The following is a 21,668-nucleotide window of genomic DNA, read 5'->3' on the forward strand; positions in this document are numbered from 1 at the left end:
GCATTTCATTTAGGAATATTAGAATAGCTTGCATCTTTAATGAAAAGATACCTACAAGCATAAGCTTGGTTCAAAGACATCTCTTAGGGATGCCTTTCTTTCATCAACTTGAGGGACATAAACCCTCTTATGTGGTTAACACGATGACCTTGCAGTTGTCAGAGTCACAATATCTATAGTGCCAGAGGCATCAGGTGTGTTGAATATTCTAAGGGATGTATTGTTAATATCGCCTTGGTTTTCTTTCCTTGGATCTCCTTCCACAACTTACATAAGTGACTTGTTTCAAAATAATCGAAAGAAAGGTCACACCTAAATTAGGAATTTAGATTAAAATTAACCAAGATAATTGCATTTAAACTTAGTTTAAGTGCATTTCATGCTAACACATTTTACTATTTTATTTGCAAATTATTCATGTACTTGTTATTGATGAAAATGTTTTGAATTGATTATAGTATTTAGGCAAGTATAATCTTGTTCATATTTGCAAGTAAAGTTTTAACTTGTTTCCTTTGTAAGTCATTATATATTGCTTCCTTACATGCTTTGGATTTATGAATGATTATACATTTTGAAAGCATTTCTTGAAAGTAGATTTTATATCTTGCATGTGATATCATATCTTGCTAACATCTTTAGTTTGATTAACAGGGTTACTTGTGTTTCAATTTGAAACACTACATTTTTCTTGAGCAAGTATTATTTCTTTTTAAGCAATATTGAAGGCATTGGTTTTATGTATGCTAATTTTTGGTTCATGTGTTGATGGTTATATATTTCATTTCATATTTCTCATTATATTTTCTCATAATCTCAAGTAATCCAAATTTGACATCTCCTAGAAACTTCACATACCCCCTTTTAACTTAGTTTTCTATATAGGGACCACCCCTCCTATCTTACCTAGGAGAGAGATTAAACACACCGAGAGTTGGGAAAAGGTGACAACCCCATCTCTTAAATTTGCCACCAACCACACTTTGTGGGGTTAAGGGTTTTTCTCACTAACTTAGGTGTGTGTGACAAGCGATAACACTGCTCACTATAGATCATTATTGTTTACTGTTGTCACTGCTACAATCTAATAGCAACTCTCATGTTGCAACTGAAAACATTCTCAACACTCTCATTATTCAAACATCATTGTCAAAGAGACACTGTCATAAGAAACTGTCAAGTCACAACATCACTGTCAAGTCACAACTCACATTAAGGTCACTACAACTGTCATATCAAGGGCTACTGCTCCAGGGTTACATATACCACTGACATACGACCATATCATTGTCAAGTTGTCATATATGTTCAATAACATTGTCATAGAGATACTGTCAAATGTAGACTACTATCACATCTCAAGAGCATGGAAATCATTATCACCTATTAATAGTACCATCAAGAAGGTCACTATCACATAATAATGGCACTGTCTAGAATGTCATATTGTAACGCATTCCTGTCACTGTATATCAAATGTACTGTCATATAGTTTCTTTCCACAAATCTATATCATTGTCGTATAATTCCACCACATCGACCTTGAAACTTCTACAGATGAAGATGTATGCAATTCTTTTAATGTCGAACTTCCATGAACTCTAACCTTTACCCAGATTTCTGAGGATGCCTTGAATTTTTTGCTACCAACAGTATGCTTGATGTCTCTAACTCTATACTAGTTGTTGTTGTGAAATACTCAGACAAATGAAATAAAAGATCTCATAAGAACCCAAGAGATGTAATGGCAATGATTCTCTATATTCCCTGATCCTTGCATAGTCTTCAATTTGCCAGCAACCAAACTACACTAAACTCAATAAGCAACCTGTTCTGCTTGATATAATATTGTGTCCTACTTTCCAATCCTTAGTGATAGCAATTCCATGCTCAATATAGTCAACTGCACATTCTACATGAATTCACTCCTAAGATTGGCACATCGTGCATCAATTCACTCTCATTCACACAAGAATTCATCATTGCAAATCATAAACAATACCAACTCAATAACTACAAGCATTCACAAATGTGTCCATATTATCATAACAAATCTCTGAACCGAAACTTTGTCTAATTCTAACAGCCGACAACCATCCTAGCATCAAACTTGTAAATTACATGAGTTCAGGACAGATACACAAACTTGTCACATAAAAACTCTTGGTTGCAACAGATGAGATAGTGCAAAATTATGGATTAAACAACTCACAAATGTGGTGATACATGGATGTATGTGAGTACACTTCAATAATGGCTATAGGTGTCCATAAATAGATTACAGAATTTGGTCAAGTTGCTTCAGAGTAGACTTCCCCTAGCTGGGTAAAAAACTTTCAACATCGAGTCAATATTTCAAGCCAAAAAAAATACCTTGCACACAACTTAGTGTTCACTTCAGATTGGTGAATCGTAGATCAAAAATTTCTTTACAGTCAAGATCAAAAGGTATGTGAATTCCATAGTAAATCCACTAAAGATGCAGAAGTTTGCCTCAAAACCCCAGGGACGCATCAAACAACAACTTTAGAAATATCCAAAATAACTTAGACCTTTGTTGGTTCAAGCCCTCGATAATGCCGAGTTTTTGCCATGGAGAATGCTTAAGCAAGTTTCTTAGTGATTGTAGAGTCTAGTCTATTGTAGATCCAAGCTCCAAAACGAGCTCAGGTAAGTTGATTGCCTCAGGGCCTTGGTTTTTTTCACTTTATGATAGGGCCGAATACTAACACAAAGTTGTGGAATGTGAGCAATAGGTGTGAGCCACAAAGTTAAACAATCAACCTTTAAGTACAGAGCTTGATGCCCTAGCTGTGAGCCTTCTGCGTGCAAGAGGAATAAAACGAATTCCAAACCAAATCAAAACAAAGTCCAGAACCCATGTCACTCGTCAAGGCCGCATGAGAATTTTTTAGTTGCTTCAGAAATGGACTGCAAAAAAGTTCCTGAAAAGTAATTTACTATGTCTGGTTAGCAAATCAACATACAAATAAACATTAAAACATGAATTTTAATAACTGACGTGAAAAAATTTAATGATTTATGTACAGTGAGATGGGATGGGTAAGATTACTCAAGAGGTTCGAGTTGGTGATTGCCTTGAGCAGCCAATGACCCACGTCAATAATTCCAAAGCAACCTGCAATTGAAATAAGTTCGGCGTCTTATATATAATAGAACACTTGCATATAAACCAATCACAATTACTTCATCACCATTCAAACGCATAATCAAACTCGGGTAAACAGAAAATCTTCGAATGCATTTATTCTTTTCCATATCTACGATCCAAAAACAATGTAATTAATGAAACAAATTAAGAATGGGAATTCAAATCACGACTTCTTTGTGCAGATGAAAAGAAAACGAAATCATGAAGCATGACACATTTGTGCATATATTATGGGTTGGTCTACTTGCGTTGCCATTACCTGGTGGCATAAGTTGGCGATGTTGGGTTTGTTGTTGTTCATGGTTTTGTTGTTGCCGGTGTTGATTTTATTGTCGCTGTTGTGACCGATGATGGGATTGGCTTACCTGGTGGCATACGTTGCCGATGTTCACGGTGTTGATTTTGTCGTCGTTGTTGTTGCTGATGATGGTATTGTCTTGATCCGGGTGTTGGGGCCGATGAAGCGAAAGAAGGAAATTCATGACGTTTTTGTGCAGATGAAAAGAAAGCGAAATCATAAACCACGACATATTTCAAGTACTTCACTAACCGTGATTCAATAACAATGTAATTAATGAAGCGAAAGAAGGAAAATCATGACGTCTTTGTGCAGATGAAAGGAAAGCGAAATCATAAACCACGACATATTTGTGCATATGCTGCACTGAAGAAAATTGGTTACTGGCGTTACCTTGTGGATATATGTTCACGGTGTTGCTGTTGCTGATCATTTTGTTGCCGCTGTTGTCGCCGACGATGGGATTGCCATCGATCCTGGTGTTGCGGCCGATGACGTTCTTGTGGCCGCAGTTGTACCTATCGTCGACCATCTTGTTATTGAGCCCTGATAGTGGAAAATCTGAAAAACATAAGGACAAAAACATTATTAATATAATAAACATTATAAATATTTAACGAGAAACCTTTATTTAACATCATTAATTCAACAAATTAATGAATTATTTATTGAAACTTTTATCCTTAAATATTATAATATTTAAAATATTATAACATCTTAATTATCACACCAAATAATGCTTAAATAAATAACATCCAGGAAAAAGTTTACATTCAAATCATTTTATTTATCAAAACTACATTCAAATAATTTTAATTTATACAAGCTTCCATTTCCCTTCAAAAAAAAAAATTAAAACAATTAATTAATTAATTAAGTAAAATAAATTTATTTATGAGCAATAGCAAATTTGTCGGCTCCATTCATTATCTTCCCTACTCTGTCCTCCATGTATTGGTCCATTATTCATTGACTTTTTCACACATCTAATGCTGATGATGAACCACAGAGTAAAATCATGAATGTGATGACTCCGGAAAATAACACTATACAAAATAAAGAGTTATTGATTCAAACCCTAATCACTAAAAATGCAATGGCTCAACCTCCTAGAGGAGGTTCGCCTCCTTCCCCTTCTCCTCCATCGAACATCACTAGTTTCAATGCTCTTAATCCTACTCAAAACAAAACCTTGAAACCCTCATAGTCTAAGTTTCTAGAATTCTTGGAGGAGATCCCTAAAGTTGCAGTTCATGCCCTGTAATCCTGAACCATGGCCCTTTGGCTTGCAAATTGCAGCCTCGTAGGATAATTTAGAAGGATATGGCTTTCCCCTTACACACTAGCCATATGGGTGAACAAGAACTGTAAATCACTAATAAAAGGTAGAACCTCTCTTTCTTTTTGTGGCAAAGGTTTTTTTTTATCTTTCTCTTTGAAGAGAAAGAGGACAGGGCCCTAATATTTAGAAGCAACCCTTATTTCATGGGAGCACAAGAACTATATCTAAACAAATGGAACCCATACTTCAACCCAAAAAATGGCATCCCCTCAACTATCCTAGTTTGGGTTAAGCTACCTCACCTCCCCTTGAACTACTATAATGAAGATACCCTCAAAAATATCAAAAAAAAATTGGGGAAATATATTGATAAAGTTGAGCCTAAAGAAGGAATGTTTTCTTATGCTGAAATATGTGTTGAAGTATAACTAGAAAAAGGGTTACCAAAGGCCATCCAGCTCTCTTTAGACAATTGGAGTTTTATTCAACAAGTATACTATGATCAAAACCCATTCAAGTACAAATATTTCCATGTATACGGTCATTTCGCAAGGAATTACCCAAAAGCAACCATAGAAGAGAAGTTGGAGAACAAAGGCAACAACCAAAAAGGAGACAAGAAAGACAAGACCCCCAAAAACCTATCTGTTATGAAACCAGCTCAAGAAAAGATAGAAAAGATAGATCAATGCCTTAGAATTCAACCTCTTCAAGGGGACAACCTCCTTTACATTACATAAATGAACAATTCTTGGATGATACAAATGAAAAAACCTCCTTTCTATATATAGGAGTCTAAAGAGTTACAATATAATCCAGCCGACCTAAGAATAATAATATAAAGCCACAAAAATAACAATAGAGGGATTCTATGGGCACATTAATAACAATATGGGGGCAATGGGGGCACAACAATATAAATAAGGGGTATAACTACAATAGTAATGGGGTAATATAGAAAAGATAGATCAACGCCTTAGAATTCAACCTCTTCGAGGGGGCAACCTCCTCTACATTACATAAATGAACAATTATTGGATGATACAAATGAAAAGACCTCCTTTCTATATATAGGAGTCTAAGGGGTCATAACATAATCAGAGCCGACATAATAATAATAATGTAAGGGCACAATAATAATAATAATGGGCTTCTATGGGGCACAATAGTAACCATATGGGCATTACATGGGTACATCATTATAATAGGTGGGTAATACTAATAACAAGAAGGGGTTACACTAGTAGTATAGGGGCCTAACATGCCCTCTCCTTCAAAAAGCGTTGTCCTCAACGCTTGAGTAGTTCTTGATGCTTCTGTATAAAATTCTTGTCCTCCCATGTGGAATATTCAGCGGGTAAGTTCTTCCACTTGATGAGATACTCTGAAATTGATCGATTTAGTAGCTGTCGGGTTCTTGTTTCTGTGACTTCTCCTGGTTCCAATATGAACTTTCTTTCCTCTTCAATTTCTGGCAATATTGTTTGAATTGGGATCTTTTGCAACTTTTGAATAAGTGGCCATACTTCTTCGTCCTTCTTCCATTCATCCCTTGCTTCATTTATCCAATCTGGTTGGATAATATAAATAGCACCAAACAATGCTTCCACATCCTCATCCTTGAAGAGTCTTACCATTCAGTAAGGTCGCCATTTTTTAAGTGCATGTAGTATTGCCAACATTTCCTTCTCATAAATAGCTTGCTTGAGATGTAGCAGTAAAAATACCCAATCGCCTACATCAAAACATTTTTCACTACGATGTTGATCTACCTTTTGTTTCGTTTGATTTTGCACCAAAGTGGCGTTATCCCTTAAAAGTTGGAGAACTTGTTGTTGATGCTCGATGTGATCCTTCACTGCTTGAACCTTTTTCTTCTTGATATGTCCTTCTATCTCTAGAGTTTGAGGAGTGGTAATTTCTTCCAATCCTTTACAAGATATGGTCGGATTCATTTCTTGATGCTCGATGTGATCTTTTACTTCTTGAACATTTTTCTTCTTTATATGTCCTTCTATCTTGATAGTTTGAGGAGTGGTAATTTCGAATAGTGAATTACAAGATATGGTTGGATTCATTTCTTCTTTCTCGATGTGATCTTTCACTTCTTGCACCTTTTTCTTCTTGATATGTCCTTCTATCTTAAGAGTTTGAGGAGTGGTAATTCTTGCCAATGCTTTACAAGATATGGTCTGATTCATTTCTTCTTTCTCTGGGGTGGGGTCCTAGCGTATATCTTCTTCTTTTGTTGTTTCTTGATCCTTTTCTTCCTCCTCTTCATATTCTATGTAAAATAATCTCTTCTCAGCACACTTATGACCGTTAGTGCATTTGCTATCACAATTGTAACAAAGCCCTTTTTCTCTTTTTTCTTCCAATTGTTGTGGTGTAACCTTTGTAGGTTGTGGAAGGCTAGGAGAAACAACACTTCCATCTTTATAGTTGTGAGGAGTACACTTCCTGGTTTCCATAATTTTGCTTTCCACTATGTTACAAAGCCCTTTTACTCTTTCCAAATGTTGTGGTGTTGCTCTAAAGAAGGTGTTGCTCTTTGTATCCTCATAATGTGCTATCATTTCCTCCGTGAAAATTGACCACGTAACAAGTTTATGAGAACAAAGCCCTTTGTACCATAAAAATTGATCTGGTTCTAAATATGAAGATGCAATACATACCTCTTGTAACAGTTGTACACCATGTAGATCAAAATATTGCTCCATCTGAAGTATCCAATTTACCGGATCCTTGCCATCAAACTTCCTCATCTTGTTTTTTCTTGATTTTAGGAGCTCGACCTTGAAACGACTGTAGCTCTATACTTTCGGATATTTAACTTCTAAAATTGTTACCTGTAGTAGCCCTCTGTGTCCTCTTTCCAATGCCACCAGTCTGATCCAAATTGGATTCTTGAAGAAAGAGTTATGCACAATCTCCCAAGATGACCTGATTATAGACTAGTTCAGTAGAGCGAACTTGTACGACGTGCCACGAATCACTGTTTTATCCTTTGTATCTAAAAAATGCATACAAGAAACTACAGTCCGTCCTCTTTCTGCACCTTCTTACGAAATTTCAATCTGATCCCCAGAGAGAAAGTTATGACGATTTTCCCCAGGTCACCTGTTTTGAATGTAATTCAGGAGTCTGTAAAAAGACCAACTTCCTCAGATTATATCTCTGCAAATATCGCGCAAAAAGCTCTGAAATTCGGACCCAAACTTTAGCGCAATTTCTTCTCAAATGGGTTTTTTTTGCGACTTCTGAAACGTCACAGAAAACGTGTTATAGCGAAAATGCCACGATGACCTGTTTGGAGCAGCGAAACCCTAGAATCCAAAGCTCTGATACCAAATGTTATGAAACCAGCTCAAGAAAAGATAGAAAAGATAGATCAACGCCTTAGAATTCAGCCTCTTCGATGGGGCAACCTCCTTTACATTACATAAATGAAAAATTCTTGGATGATACAAATGAAAAGACCTCCTTTCTATATATAGGAGTCTAAGGGGTCATAACATAATCAGAGCCGACATAACAATAATAATGTAAGGGCACAATAATAATAATAATAATAATTGGCTTCTATGGGGCACAATAGTAACCATATGGGCACTACATGGGTACATCAATATAATAAGTGGGTAATACTACTAACAATAAGGGGTTACACTAGAAGTATAGGGGCCTAACACTGTCCCAATCCAATCCCTATGCATCTAAGACCCATCTTCTTCCGAACAACAACAAAACAGAAACATCTCCCTCAAAATCCCTAAACCCCCTTGTTTTCCTCACCTTAACTACTATGAAATCTTGTCCAAATAAGACTTTCCAAAAAATAATGAAAGTAGGGTAAATGATGGAGAGAAGGAAGGGAAATGCCCCCCTTGGAAGGTCCCCTTTCCCAATCAATGGAGACACTACTTTTTCATTCCTAAGAAGCTAGACCATCTATCTCTAGAATCTTTGGAACACCAAGTTCTAACATAGGTCTAGTTCTCCCTGACATTGAGTTGATAAAAGGACATTCAAAGGATGAGATAGTAAAAGATTTGGTAGTGAACAAAGTCACAAAGAAGGCAAGGAGAAAAACAAAGAGAGACGAGAAGAATAAATAAAATAAAGACAAGAGCATGGGCACAAAACACACCATAGAAGGTTGTTATAATAGAAACACTAGAAGCTCCAAAATCCAGGACGGTTTAGTTCATCCACCTGAAGGAGCTCCAAAAAACAACTAATAATGATGAATATCATCTCCTAGAACTACAATGATATGGGGAGTGAATAAAATGGGAATTTAGTTAAAATTATAACCAAAATAAAGACCCTACGAATCATTGTGCTCCAAGAGACCAAATTGGCGGAAAATTCCATCCTCCCCAAAAGAAAAATAATTTGGAAAAGAGGTGAAGTAAGAGAAATTGATTCAAGCGGGGCGTTTAGAGGTATATGCACATTGTGGTCTTCGTCCCACTTCCAACTTCTCTGGGAGTTCTCCTCTAGTCATTGGATAGATGTAAATCTTCTACATAACTCCTTATGTCAGTCTTATAATTTATCAATGTGTACATGCCCAATGTATATCATGATAAGATGGAATGTTGGTCCTCTTTATTAAATTTAAAATATATAGTCTAGGAGACCAATTGTATCATTTTTGGAGACTTTAATCCTACTTTCTACACATGAGGGAAGAAAGGTGGCTCGTTGGTAAGAGACCCTTTTAGAGAAAAATTGAAAGACCTTTCCTCCTCACTAGATTTTGTTGATCTAAAACCAATGAGAGAAAAATACACTTGATGCAACAAGAGTGGGCCTAGGAATATAATGCCCATACATGACATATTTCTTATCCATGGTTACCTTTTAGATCAAAATTCCACTCAATTATTTTAAATTCTAGCCTAGCTAGGATTAGAGAATTTCCCAATTTCTCTCCCATTCCTTCCCCCACAGAATTATGGATCACTCCCCTTTCATTGCAATCCAATCTATAGAAATTTCTACAAACCTCGCTCTGATACCATGTAGAAAATCTGATGGTAGGTTAACCCGATAATGCAATATAAATCAAAGCATAATACTATAACCTACTTCTACTATCAATTTGTGGAAGCTTAAAGATCGAGCTGAACAATATAACCAGAAGAAGAAGAATCAATGGCACAACACACATGAAATTACTTTTGGGGAAAGCCTCGGCTAAAAACCCCACACTATTGTATTATCATACATGGTGGAAATACATAGGAATTATACAAAGCCTTAGCTCTCATAGCTAGTCAGCTCTCAGTACAATCCTGTGGTGATTCCTATCCCTCGAATCACTGTAATCACACTTGTTATAGACAAACAGAAAGAAAATTAGGAACACCCGCCACAGTTATCTACTTCGTTTTCAAACCTTTGAATAAAATTTTTCACTTTTGTCAATAAAAACATAAACCCCTAAATCCAAACCCTTGTACGTCAATATCTCAAATAAATGTAAGGCAATTGTAGCCAAATTGGATGCATCATTACTAACAGGTGTCCTTAACACGCGTGTCTGCTCTTTCCGACTACACTAAGGTTTCAAGTATATACATAATTTCTATATACCAAAGGTTGCATCTATCTTTTCACTAGTGTAACATAAGACAAATACAAACCCAACTAACTTGTGAATTCTCTAAAGTTGCACACTTCAACTACGAATTAGCTATTGCCCACCTCTTCAAGAGCCTCCACATTCTCTCCAATGATATTTTATACATTGCAGAAGCTACAAATATATATAGAATTTCCCAACGCTTAAAAATCCATAACCACATATGAATTTGTCTAAAAAATAACCAAAACACTCCCACCAAAGGAAAAAAAAAATTGGCGCCGAAAACCAGTTTCCTGGACGGTTCAAAACATCTAGATTTCGTGGAGAGTTCATCATAGTAAGAATAGTCAGTTTTCATGGAAAGTGGGTTCATAGCTAGATGTCACTGAGTAAGAATGGCCAGTTTTCGTGGAAACGAGGTTCGTAGTCAAGTTTTCACGGGGGTTTCATAGGTAGGTGTCAAAGACATACACTTCATAGCTAGCCAATTGGTTTCCCATTTTCATTGAAGCTGGAACCTAAGATTATTGATAGAGAACACATAAAATGGGATTACCTTTTCGAAAATATTAGATTATTCATAGCAGGCATGACAGTCACCTAATAACATTGATTAAAATAAAAAAACAATTAAACAATTAAATTGATAAAAAAATAAAAATAAAAACAAGTACACAATTAAGTTATGAACATTTATATATGTGTGTGTGTGTGTGTGTGTGTGTGTGTGTTAGAAATATAAATATGTTAGGTTTATCTATTTATATTTTAATCATATATTTGAATAAATTCAAACTTTTAACATGAAGTAAGGTTATGATTATTTATTTACTAAATGTAAATATGAAGATTTAACTCTAGATTTAAAGGACCTCACTTGAAGCAATGATGTTTAAAAATTAAATTTTATCGCCAAATAAATATAAATATCAATATTTAACTATCTAAAAATTACCTTTATTAAAATTATAATCAAGGCATTGGTGCAAACACAAAATTAAGATTTACCCAAATATATATAAATGTCAATATTTGATTTGACTATACATGCAAACCATTGGTGCAAACAATAAATTCAATATTAAAACAATTAATTTCCTATGGATAACTCCATCCCTGGTCTCTTAATTTTAGCACTGCAACTTGATTCAGAGAAGAGGGTCTCTGAATTCATCCGCAATGTTAAAATTTAGAGACAATTAAGGGGTCTTCAGAATTTTAATGCCGTAGATGGATTCAGAGGCCCCTATGCCTCTAAATTTTAACATTGTAGATGGATTTAGAGATCCCTCTAAAGAGGTCTATGAATCCACCTGCATTGTTTAAATTTAGTAAAATGTGACACTTCAGTATCAAAATTGCAATTTTCCATTTCCAATGTGACACAATTAAAAATTACTACAATAAATGACTAATTCATATATTTTGTCAAATATAATCTAGTCATATATTTTAGTCTTGGACTAAATTAGTCATTTAAGTTAGTCACTTTTAGTTGGCTCATTTATTATCTACTCATATATTTTATCCCTAGACTAAATTAGTCATTTAAGTTAGTCGTTTTTATGTGGATCACTTAAAATTGCTTAAATTTAGTAGTAAGTCACTTGAAATCATTGTGATGACTAACTTTTTTAGTCACCTAGTCACTAATTTCATCATTTTCTACTAGTGGGTATTGTATGACACCATCGATTATCACAACCTTTGAATTTGAGGGTGAATAATCTAGCCATTAAATATTTGGAACATATTCTGTGAGAAAGACAAAGACAGACAACTTGAAATAGATGCTCATGAAAATTTGATTCACCCTCACCATCAAACTTAAATTCGGACAAGTTATGAATAACTTATGCATGGATGGTACAATTAATATATTAAGAGAAAACATCCCAAGATTATGATTTGGGGAAGATCCATTTTAAATAATAGATTCAACCCAGACTCAACGAGAAGAACGTATCATTTGGCCCTCCTCCTAGCACAATTTTGTTGACAGTGTTGGAAATTCATCAACCAAGGGGATCTCACCGATATGAAGTCCCAATTACACCTCACAACATTTGGTGTAGGATTCCCATCCCGTATAAAGGCATGATTTACAAATCCGCAAATATCCACCTTGGCTCTAGTTGTTACCACAAGAGAGTGATGCAATGTTTTTTTCAAAAAACAAGGGAGGCGTGCCTGGTGAGTGTGTAGTTGCAGCTTTTTCAAGGTTATTCTACTGCAAATCGGGATAAAGGTGGGCCTCTAAGTGAGAGGTAATAGTACCACCTAGGAAGAGACACACATGAGTGAGAAAGCTTCGTCTAACATCGAGCGGAATAGTCCACAACGAACATGATGGTTGTTACAACCAACATCAAGGAAATATATGTCTAGTATCCCGCAGAATAGTCAACAAGGATGGGACAGCAATAACAGCCATTACGACAGATTCTCAATAAGATAAGTACTAAAATAATAGAATTAGTTCAGCTATCTTAGTACAAGTGAAAGAAAACATGAAGTGCAAACATCCATAAAATAATATTGCGAATATTCATAGTCCATGCATGAAGAACGTGCTGGCCTTAAAAGGCTTATGTTATTAAGCAAAAGTTCCAAGAGACATGTTTACAATGTACATCACTAGCCCCAATAGTGGGACATTAGAGCCATTCTTTGCTCCTCAAAGAACTAGTTGATCTCTGTAATTCCTCGCTGGAGAAGCCAAGGTGAAAAGTCATTTTCTCATACAATGAGGTGGTATATATAACCAAGGGGTGATACTTCTCCTTTGTGAATCTTTGACAACCCTTATGACTCTTCAACTTCCTGTGAATTTTCAACTTACATGACTCTCCATATTGATGTGTCTCCTTTAGACTTCCACTTTACAATAATTTTGAATACAATATACATGATCCACAAGAGTCATGTGCCATATGACCGCTCACGACATGACATGACATGAAATTACTAACATGTATTGCTTGATGATGTGATGATGTGGAAATGTCAAGTCGTTGTTGCTGCTTAGTGTTGTATTTCTCCTTGGATATATGTCTTCTCTTCTCCTCCACGTGGCTTGGTGATGTGGAGTCTTCAATGATCTCAAGTCTTGGATGGTAGTCGCAAACATGTGTCCCTTTGCTTCATCTTGATATATTCACTTGTGCGTCCAGTTACAAGAGAGTCTTTAGGCATGCTTCCCTCCTTCTTCTCCTTCTTCATCATTTCACCATGACTCGATAGTGTACATGTTCCTGCAATTCACTTGTGACGGGACAACATCAATCTGAAAATGCCCAGTCTAATATGATGCATTATTATCCATGAAATGGGCGCGAGACAAGTCATGGGCTCAGAGAGAGGCCCAGTGTCTGTGCATTGTGCAGTTGCAGTAGACAGCGGAAGAGCTTGATCACTGAGACTGTGTAGTGGGCAGCTCAAGCTTGACTTAGGATCTTTTTCTGCATAGTCCCCACTAAGGAAACAAATTGCGCAGTGCCCAGTGAGGTACATAATTGTGTGAATCAATTAGGCACTGGTTGTTGCAGGATGAGGCCTTGGCAGGACAACCTGCATAGTTTTAGGGGACAAGGGAGACTGGGCAGCGAAGAGGCTTGATGGCTAGAACTGCATAGTTTTTGGAGGCAATGAGCTCTGGTTGAGGGAAGGACACTGGAAGAAACATATGCACAATTTTAGGGGCCACAGGAGGCAAGGCTCTCTGCGCATTGCACAGTTCTAGCACGCAAGGGAAAATCTTAAGGAATATGTTTTTGCTTTGTCCCTCTTGTGGTCACGTTCCATCGCCTTTATGATATACTTGGCAGTAATTCTCGTTGTGTATGACATAAGACTTTGTTCTTTCTTTCACCAAAGCGCATATCGTTTCCCTTTAATTTGAATGTCCATTAAGCATGCCTAGTCCATTTTAAATGTTGTAGGCGTTGATTTTGCATGATTCATGAGGTTCGTGTGAAACAAATTAAACATCCCTCACCCCTTCATCTAAGTGATGTCACATCAGGGCATAAATTTAACATAAGCATTGCCTCGTTTGATATGTGTCCAAGCCACCTTCCCTTGATCTCCTGAAAAGAAGATGAAACAAAACCCATTAGTTTACCGAAATGATATACTCACGTATATATTTTGTATGAAAATAGTTCACTAAAGGAACATGAATCACAGACGCTTCAAATCAAGGTGTTGCAAATTGCATGGGTTGAGAAAATCATGCTTCAATCCGAGGATCGGTTTCAAATTTAGGCATTTCCGAGAGGCACTAATTCTAAGAGACTTCAATATTATGTGTTGCCTATGGTGGTGATGTACTTATAGAGTAAATGTCTCGAAGTACTTGTTAACATGCATCCTGGGTCTGCAATCACATGAGCCTAGTGCTAGAAGGATGCAAGGGAAAGTTATGCCTCTCCCAAACCCTAATTCCCATGTTGGGGTGGGGAACTAGTCGCGAACCCTAGGGGAACATGACATACAATGATTCTTACCATAATGCCAAGCGGTTTTGATGAGAATGCAACTCTAGAGTAGATGAATTTGGTTAAATCATGAAGGGAAACATTCTTGTGCCAATTTAGGGTTTCTCCCCAAACCCTAGTATGGCCAACATAATGAAATCCAGATTGGATTCTTGTCCACCCTTACACGGTGCTGTCATTGATTGAAAGGCATAGGAATAATCTCTGAAGTCGTGGGCAAGACATCACCCTTCCAAAACCCTAGTGAAATGGAAGGGTCGATGCGCGAGATGGGGCATGACAAAAAAATGCAATATACATTGCACGATTACACAAGTGACTGCATTGATAGGGTCTGTTAAGAACAAGCTAGGGGGGATTATCCCATGAAAAACCGGAGTGTCCCTTAATGGCTTGAGGCGAGTAGAGGGGGACCCAAAATTTTAGATATGCCCAAAATTTGGGTATTGTTGTAGCGGCTACAACTCGGGCTCAACCAATATTTTACAAATTTTCCAGCAACACAACCCTAGTTGATTCCCTGAAGTCCTAATAAATAGAAACCACCTTCTACTAACTTCTTGAAGTTAAACTTTGATAGAGCATTTAGGGGTAATCTTGGCCTTGTGAGTTTTGGAGGGGTATTTAGATATTATCATGGATAAATTACTCACATTTAGATGGGAATTATAGGAAATGAAACTAATAATGTGGCAAAACTCTCATTCTTGGAGCAAGCCCTAATAATATCCAAGCATCTTTATTATAAAAAAATAATAGCATAAGGGTATTATAAAACTATTGTCCTAATGATAAAGAAACTACAAAATGGATCCAACCCCTCAAGTTCTCTAATAGATGGAAAACTAATGGTAGGCTTAACAAGAATCAAAGTCTTGAAAGTAATGGTATCCCTTGTACTATCACATATAAGAAGAACTGGAAATAAGTTGGCAAATAAAATAGTTAACAAAGGTGTACAATACAAAGTAGATATGTCGGAAAAAGATTATCCATCCTCTTCTTGATGCGCTAAGAACCTTGTGCGAAGAAATTGTAGAAATGGACAAAGCTCCCCAAGGTGGATGCACATCTGGTGAGGTGAGCTCCTTGCATTGAGATTGTGAACATATATTTAATATGGGTGGCAGGCTTCCTATCAAATGTGCTCTGGATGGCCTAGCATAAAAATATGCTTGCATGGTAATTTGGTTAGTTTGTGGGAGGGCATTGTGATGATATCCTTCATTGCGTGGGAATCTAGTGAAGGGAAATTTGTTTTCAATTCTAAACGCAAGAGCACTAGAGTATTAGTTAGGGTGATTAACAGGAATGAAATAATGTATCATAACATAGGATGGAGTAAAGGAAATAGAGGAGGGAGTGTTGAAGCTCTCAATATAATTTATTGTGTTCCTTGCCACTATTTCTCATGGGAAGTCCTAGCCTTTTATAGTCCTATTTTCAAAGATTATAGGTTTGGAAAGAAGGAAATTCAAAATCAATCTTATAATAGAATTGTCCTTGCATGCAAGATTGATGATAATGTACAATTAGAAAATACTTAGTACAAGGTGCACTACCTCTAGTTTGTTGCAAAATTAGCTAAGGTTTCTCAGGTTTGCCGCAATTGTAATTTATGTTCTGCACAACCATTTAGTTGTAGACATTTTTCTATCAACATTCTGCGGGAGTTATGGGTTAATTATCTTTGGGATATTTATCCCCTCTCTGGAACTCCTAATTCGAGGAGGCGTGTTTTTTATGAATTAATTTGAGCTTTTTCAACCTCCATTTCACCTCCTACCTCTAATGTTTCTATTTCTTGGGAGTGCCCTGCTCATTGTTAAGTCGGTTTATCCTTCTCTAACATCCTAGTGACCGTCGTTCCCCTTATAGGAGTTTCTACTATCTCTCTTTTGCCTCTCCTCCCTATCTAAACTCTGTATTTGATTTCTCCTTTCCTCGCTTGGACCTTAAACTCAAATCATCCCCTCCCTGGTGCCCTCTAGTCATGGCAAGGGGTTATCTCTCCTGCGCTCACCATGGAGGTAGAAGAGCACAACCCGACCCTTCCCTTGCCGCTAATCTTGCTTCCCCCTCTTATCCAAACCCAAGCCCAATCAATAGCTCAACTGTTATGACCCAATATAGAGAAATAATCCTTGAAGTACTTGCAAGAGTAATCTTTGATGGGGAAGAACAAGTCTAAGAAGCCAGAATTTGTATTCCGGATAGGAAAGTGGATTTTGCAACCAGTGAATGGATACTTTACATGGATAACTCTATCAAAGCATGTACCTCCTCTTACAAGCAAACCATTAATCTTTACTAGCATACTAAAACACTCATGGGAAGAGTTCTTACTCGCAGAACATACTCTCACCAGAGAATGACCATCTACATAGAAAAACATTCTGAGCATGCTCTGATTTTTCATTACAAATAATGAATGGTTGAAGTACACAATATGTAAAATTAATACAATAACTAAAAGTATAAAATATAAAAAATATCATAATTGTAGTAATACAAAATTGTTAACCTTAATTTTTAAGCACATTAATAAGTAGTTTTATAAAATTATGTTTTGTTAACTATAAAATTACATACAGGTCAAATAAAATAATGTTTTTTTCTTAACAAACTAAAGGTTAATTTAAATAATAAAATTGTGAACAATATGTTTTTCTTCACTGTTGGTTGAATGGTGGGTTCAATACAGGTAGACTAAGTTGGATTATATTTGTCAATCTCATCTGTGACCTTTTGAGGATAAAAAATATAACAATTTTTTACACTCAAATATATCTATCTAGATTGTAACAAGGCTTTCATAAACCAATTCAACATGAGAATTATTATATTTATTTGTTATATAACTAAATATTTATTTTAATTTCCTGGATTGCAATAAATTATTAAAAACACAAATCTTTATTTCTCAAATGCTTGTGCACTTCAAATTTCAAAAAAAAAAAAATCCCTAATGTAATTTAGGGTGTCACTAGCAAATCAAAATACAAATAAACATTAAAACATAAATTTTATTAACTGATGTGAAAAGTAATTTACTATGTCTGGTTAGCAAATCAACATACAAATAAACATTAAAACATGAATTTTAATAACTGACGTGAAAAAAATTAATGATTTATGTACAGTGAGATGGGATGGGTAACATTACTCAAGAGGTTCGAGTTGGTGATTGCCTTGAGCAGCCAATGACCCACGTCAACGTCAATAATTCCAAAGCAACCTGCAATTGAAATAAGTTAATAGAACACCTGCATATAAACCAATCACAATTACTTCATCACCATTCACACGCATAATCAAACTCGGGTAAACAGAAAATCTTCGAATGCACTTATTCTTTTCCATATCTACGATCCAAAAACAATGTAATTAATGAAACAAATTAAGAATGGGAATTCAAATCATGACTTCTTTGTGCAGATGAAAAGAAAACGAAATCATGAAGCATGACATATTTGTGCATATATTATGGGTTGGTCTACTTGCGTTGCCATTACCTGGTGGCATAAGTTGGCGATGTTGGGTTTGTTGTTGTTCATGGTTTTGTTGTTGCCGGTGTTGATTTTATTGTCGCTGTTGTGGCCGATGATGGGATTGGCTTACCTGGTGGCATACGCTGCCGATGTTCACGGTGTTGATTTTGTTGTCGTTGTTGTTGCTGATGATGGTATTGTCTTTATCCGGGTGTTGGGGCCGATGACGTTTTTTCACCTGTCGTCGACCATCTACTTGATCACCAATATGGCTACGAAACAGTGGATCAAGTGCTTCAGCATGGCTACGAAACAGTGGCTCATCAAGTACTTCGCAATTCGGCTCAAGGACTTCACCATGGCTACGAAACCTTGGATCAAGTATTCACCATGTCTACGAAACAGTGGCTCAAGTACTTCGCAATTCGGCTCAAGGACTTCACCATGGCTATGAAACAGTGGATCAAGTGCTTCACCATGGCTACGAGACAGTGGCTCATCAAGTACTTCGCAATTCGGCTCAAGGACTTCACCATGGCTACGAAACATTGGATCAAGTACTTACCATGTCTACGAAACAGTGGCTCAAGTACTTCGCAATTCGGCTCAAGGACTTCACCATGGCTACGAAACATTGGATCAAGTACTTCACCATGGCTACGAAACAGTGGATCAAGTACTTCACCGTGGCTCAAGTACTTCACTAACTGTGATTCAATGAAAGAAGGAAAATCATGACGTTTTTGTGCAGATGAAAAGAAAGCGAAATCATAAACCACGACATATTTCAAGTACTTCACTAACCGTGATTCAATAACAGTGTAATTAATGAAGCGAAAGAAGGAAAATCATGACGTCTTTGTGCAGATGAAAAGAAAGCGAAATCATAAACCACGACATATTTGTGCATATGCTGCACTGAAGAAAATTGGTTACTGGCGTTACCTTGTGGATATGATGTGCCATTGATATTTATGTTCACGGTGTTGCTGTTGATGATCGTTTTGTTGCCGCTGTTGTCGCCGACGATGGGACTGCCATCGATCCTGGTGTTGCGGCCGATGACGTTCTTGTAGCCGCAGTTGTACCTATCGTCGACCATCTTGTTATTGAGCCCTGATAGTGGAAAATCTGAAAAACATAATGCCAAATACATTATTAATATGATAAACATTATAAATATTTAACCAGAAACCTTTATTTAACATAATTAATTCAACAAATTAATGAATTAATTATTGAAACTTTTATCCTTCAACATTATAATATTTGAAATATTATAACATTTTAATTATCACACCAAATAATGTTTAAATAAATAACATTCAGAAAAAAGTTTACATTTAAATCATTTTATTTATCAAAACTACATTCAAATAATTTTAATTTATACAAGCTTCTGTTTCCCTTCAAAAACAAAAATTAATTAAGTAAAATAAATTTATTTCTGAGCAATAGCAAATTTGCCGGCTCCATTCATTATCTTCCCTACTCTATCCTCCATGTATTGGTCCATTATTCATTGACTTTTTCACACATCTAATGTTGATGATGAACCACAGAGTAAAATCATGAATGCGATGACTTCGGAAAATAACACTATACAAAATAAAGAGTTATTGATTCAAACCCTAATCACTAAAAATGCAATGGCTCAACCTCCTAGAGGAGGCTTGCCTCCTTCCCCTTCTCCTCCATCGAACATCACCACTTTCAATGCTCTTAATCCTACTCAAAACAAAACCTTGAAACCCTCAAAGTCTATGTTTCTAGAATTCTTGGAGGAGATCCCTAAAGTTGCAGTTCATGCCCTGTAATCCTGAACCATGGCCCTTTGGCTTGCAAATTGCAGCCTCGTAGGATAATTTAGAAGGATATGGCTTTCCCCTTACACACTAGCCATATGGGTGAACAAGAACTGTAAATCACTAATAAAAGGTAGAACCTCTCTTTCTTTTTCTGGCAAAGGTTTTTTTTTATCTTTCTCTTTGAAGAGAAAGAGGACAGCGCCCTAATATTTAGAAGCAACCCTTATTTCATGGGAGCACAAGAACTATATCTAAACAAATGGAACCCATACTTCAACCCAAAAAATGGCATCCCCTCAAATATCCTAGTTTGGGTTAAGCTACCTCACCTCCCCTTGAACTACTATAATGAAGATACCCTCAAAAATATCAAAAAAAAATTGGGGAAATATATTGATAAAGTTGAGCCTAAAGAAGGAATGTTTTCTTATGCTGAAATATGTGTTGAAGTATAACTAGAAAAAGGGTTACCAAAGGCCATCCAGCTCTCTTTAGACAATTGGAGTTTTATTCAACAAGTATACTATGATCAAAACCCATTCAAGTACAAATATTGCCATGTATATGGTCATTTCGCAAGGAATTACCCAAAAGCAACCAGAGAAGAGAAGTTGGAGAACAAAGGCAACAACCAAAAAGGAGACAAGAAAGACAAGACCCCCAAAAAACTGTCCCAATCCAATCCCTGTGCATCTAAGACCCATCCTCTTCCGAACAACAACAAAACATAAACATCTCCCTCAAAAGCCCTAAACCCCCTTGTTTTCCTCACCTTAACTACTATGAAATCTTGTCCAAATAAGACTTTCCAAAAAATAATGAAAGTAGGGTAAATGATGGAGAGAAGGAAGGGACATGCCCCCCTTGGAAGGTCCCCTTTCCCAATCGATGGAGACACTACTTTTTCATTCCTAAGAAGCTAGACCATTTATCTCTAGAATCTTTGGAACACCAAGTTCTAACATAGGTCTAGTTCTCCCTGACATTGAGTTGATAAAAGGACATTCAAAGGATGAGATAGTAAAAGATTTGGTAGTGAACAAAGTCGCAAAGAAGGCAAGGAGAAAAACAAAGAGAGACGAGAAGAATAAATAAAATAAAGACAAGAGCATGGACACAAAACACACCATAGAAGGTTGTTATAATAGAAGCACTAGAAGCTCCAAAATCTAGGACAGTTTAGTTCATCCACCTGAAGGAGCTCCAAAAAACAACTAATAATGATGAATATCATCTCCTAGAACTACAATGATATGGGGAGTGAATAAAATCGGAATTTAGTTAAAATTATAACCAAAATAAAGACCCTACGAATCATTGTGCTCCAAGAGACCAAATTGGCGGAAAATGCCATCCTCCCCAAAAGCAAAATAATTTGGAAAAGAGGTGAAGTAAGAGAAATTGATTCAAGCGGGGCGTTTAGAGGTATATGCACATTGTGGTCTTCGTCCCACTTCTAACTTCTCTGGGAGTTCTCCTCTAGTCATTGGATAGATGTAAATCTTCTACACAACTCCTTATG

At 36.4% G+C, this 21,668-nt stretch overlaps 1 protein-coding gene across 2 annotated transcripts in view; it reads right to left on the minus strand.

Annotated features, from left to right (window-relative positions):
* Nucleotides 1–2,224: 2,224 nt before the first annotated feature.
* LOC149165167 (uncharacterized) overlaps nt 2,225–21,668 on the minus strand; it is a 34,428-nt gene continuing 14,984 nt past the window's right edge. Inside the window, exons 3-8 of one of the 2 annotated variants that reach the window (XM_089431087.1) lie at nt 19,284–19,469; nt 18,363–19,045; nt 18,014–18,113; nt 3,432–4,031; nt 3,074–3,139; nt 2,225–2,945 (exon numbers count right to left, since the gene is read on the minus strand). In XM_089431087.1, coding sequence (XP_089287213.1) covers nt 19,020–19,045; nt 19,284–19,469 — 212 coding nt within the window. In that variant the 3' untranslated portion in view covers nt 2,225–2,945; nt 3,074–3,139; nt 3,432–4,031; nt 18,014–18,113; nt 18,363–19,019. Of the gene's footprint in view, nt 2,946–3,073; nt 3,140–3,431; nt 4,032–18,013; nt 18,114–18,362; nt 19,046–19,283; nt 19,470–21,668 lie in introns of those variants that run through there. The other variant, XM_089431085.1, reaches the window with a different exon arrangement.

The sequence above is a fragment of the Pinus tabuliformis genome, chromosome 5_1 (assembly GCF_031772625.1).
Source record: "Pinus tabuliformis cultivar Carrire ecotype Pingquan chromosome 5_1, CPIR1, whole genome shotgun sequence".
In the NCBI taxonomy this organism is placed as follows: domain Eukaryota; kingdom Viridiplantae; phylum Streptophyta; class Pinopsida; order Pinales; family Pinaceae; genus Pinus; species Pinus tabuliformis.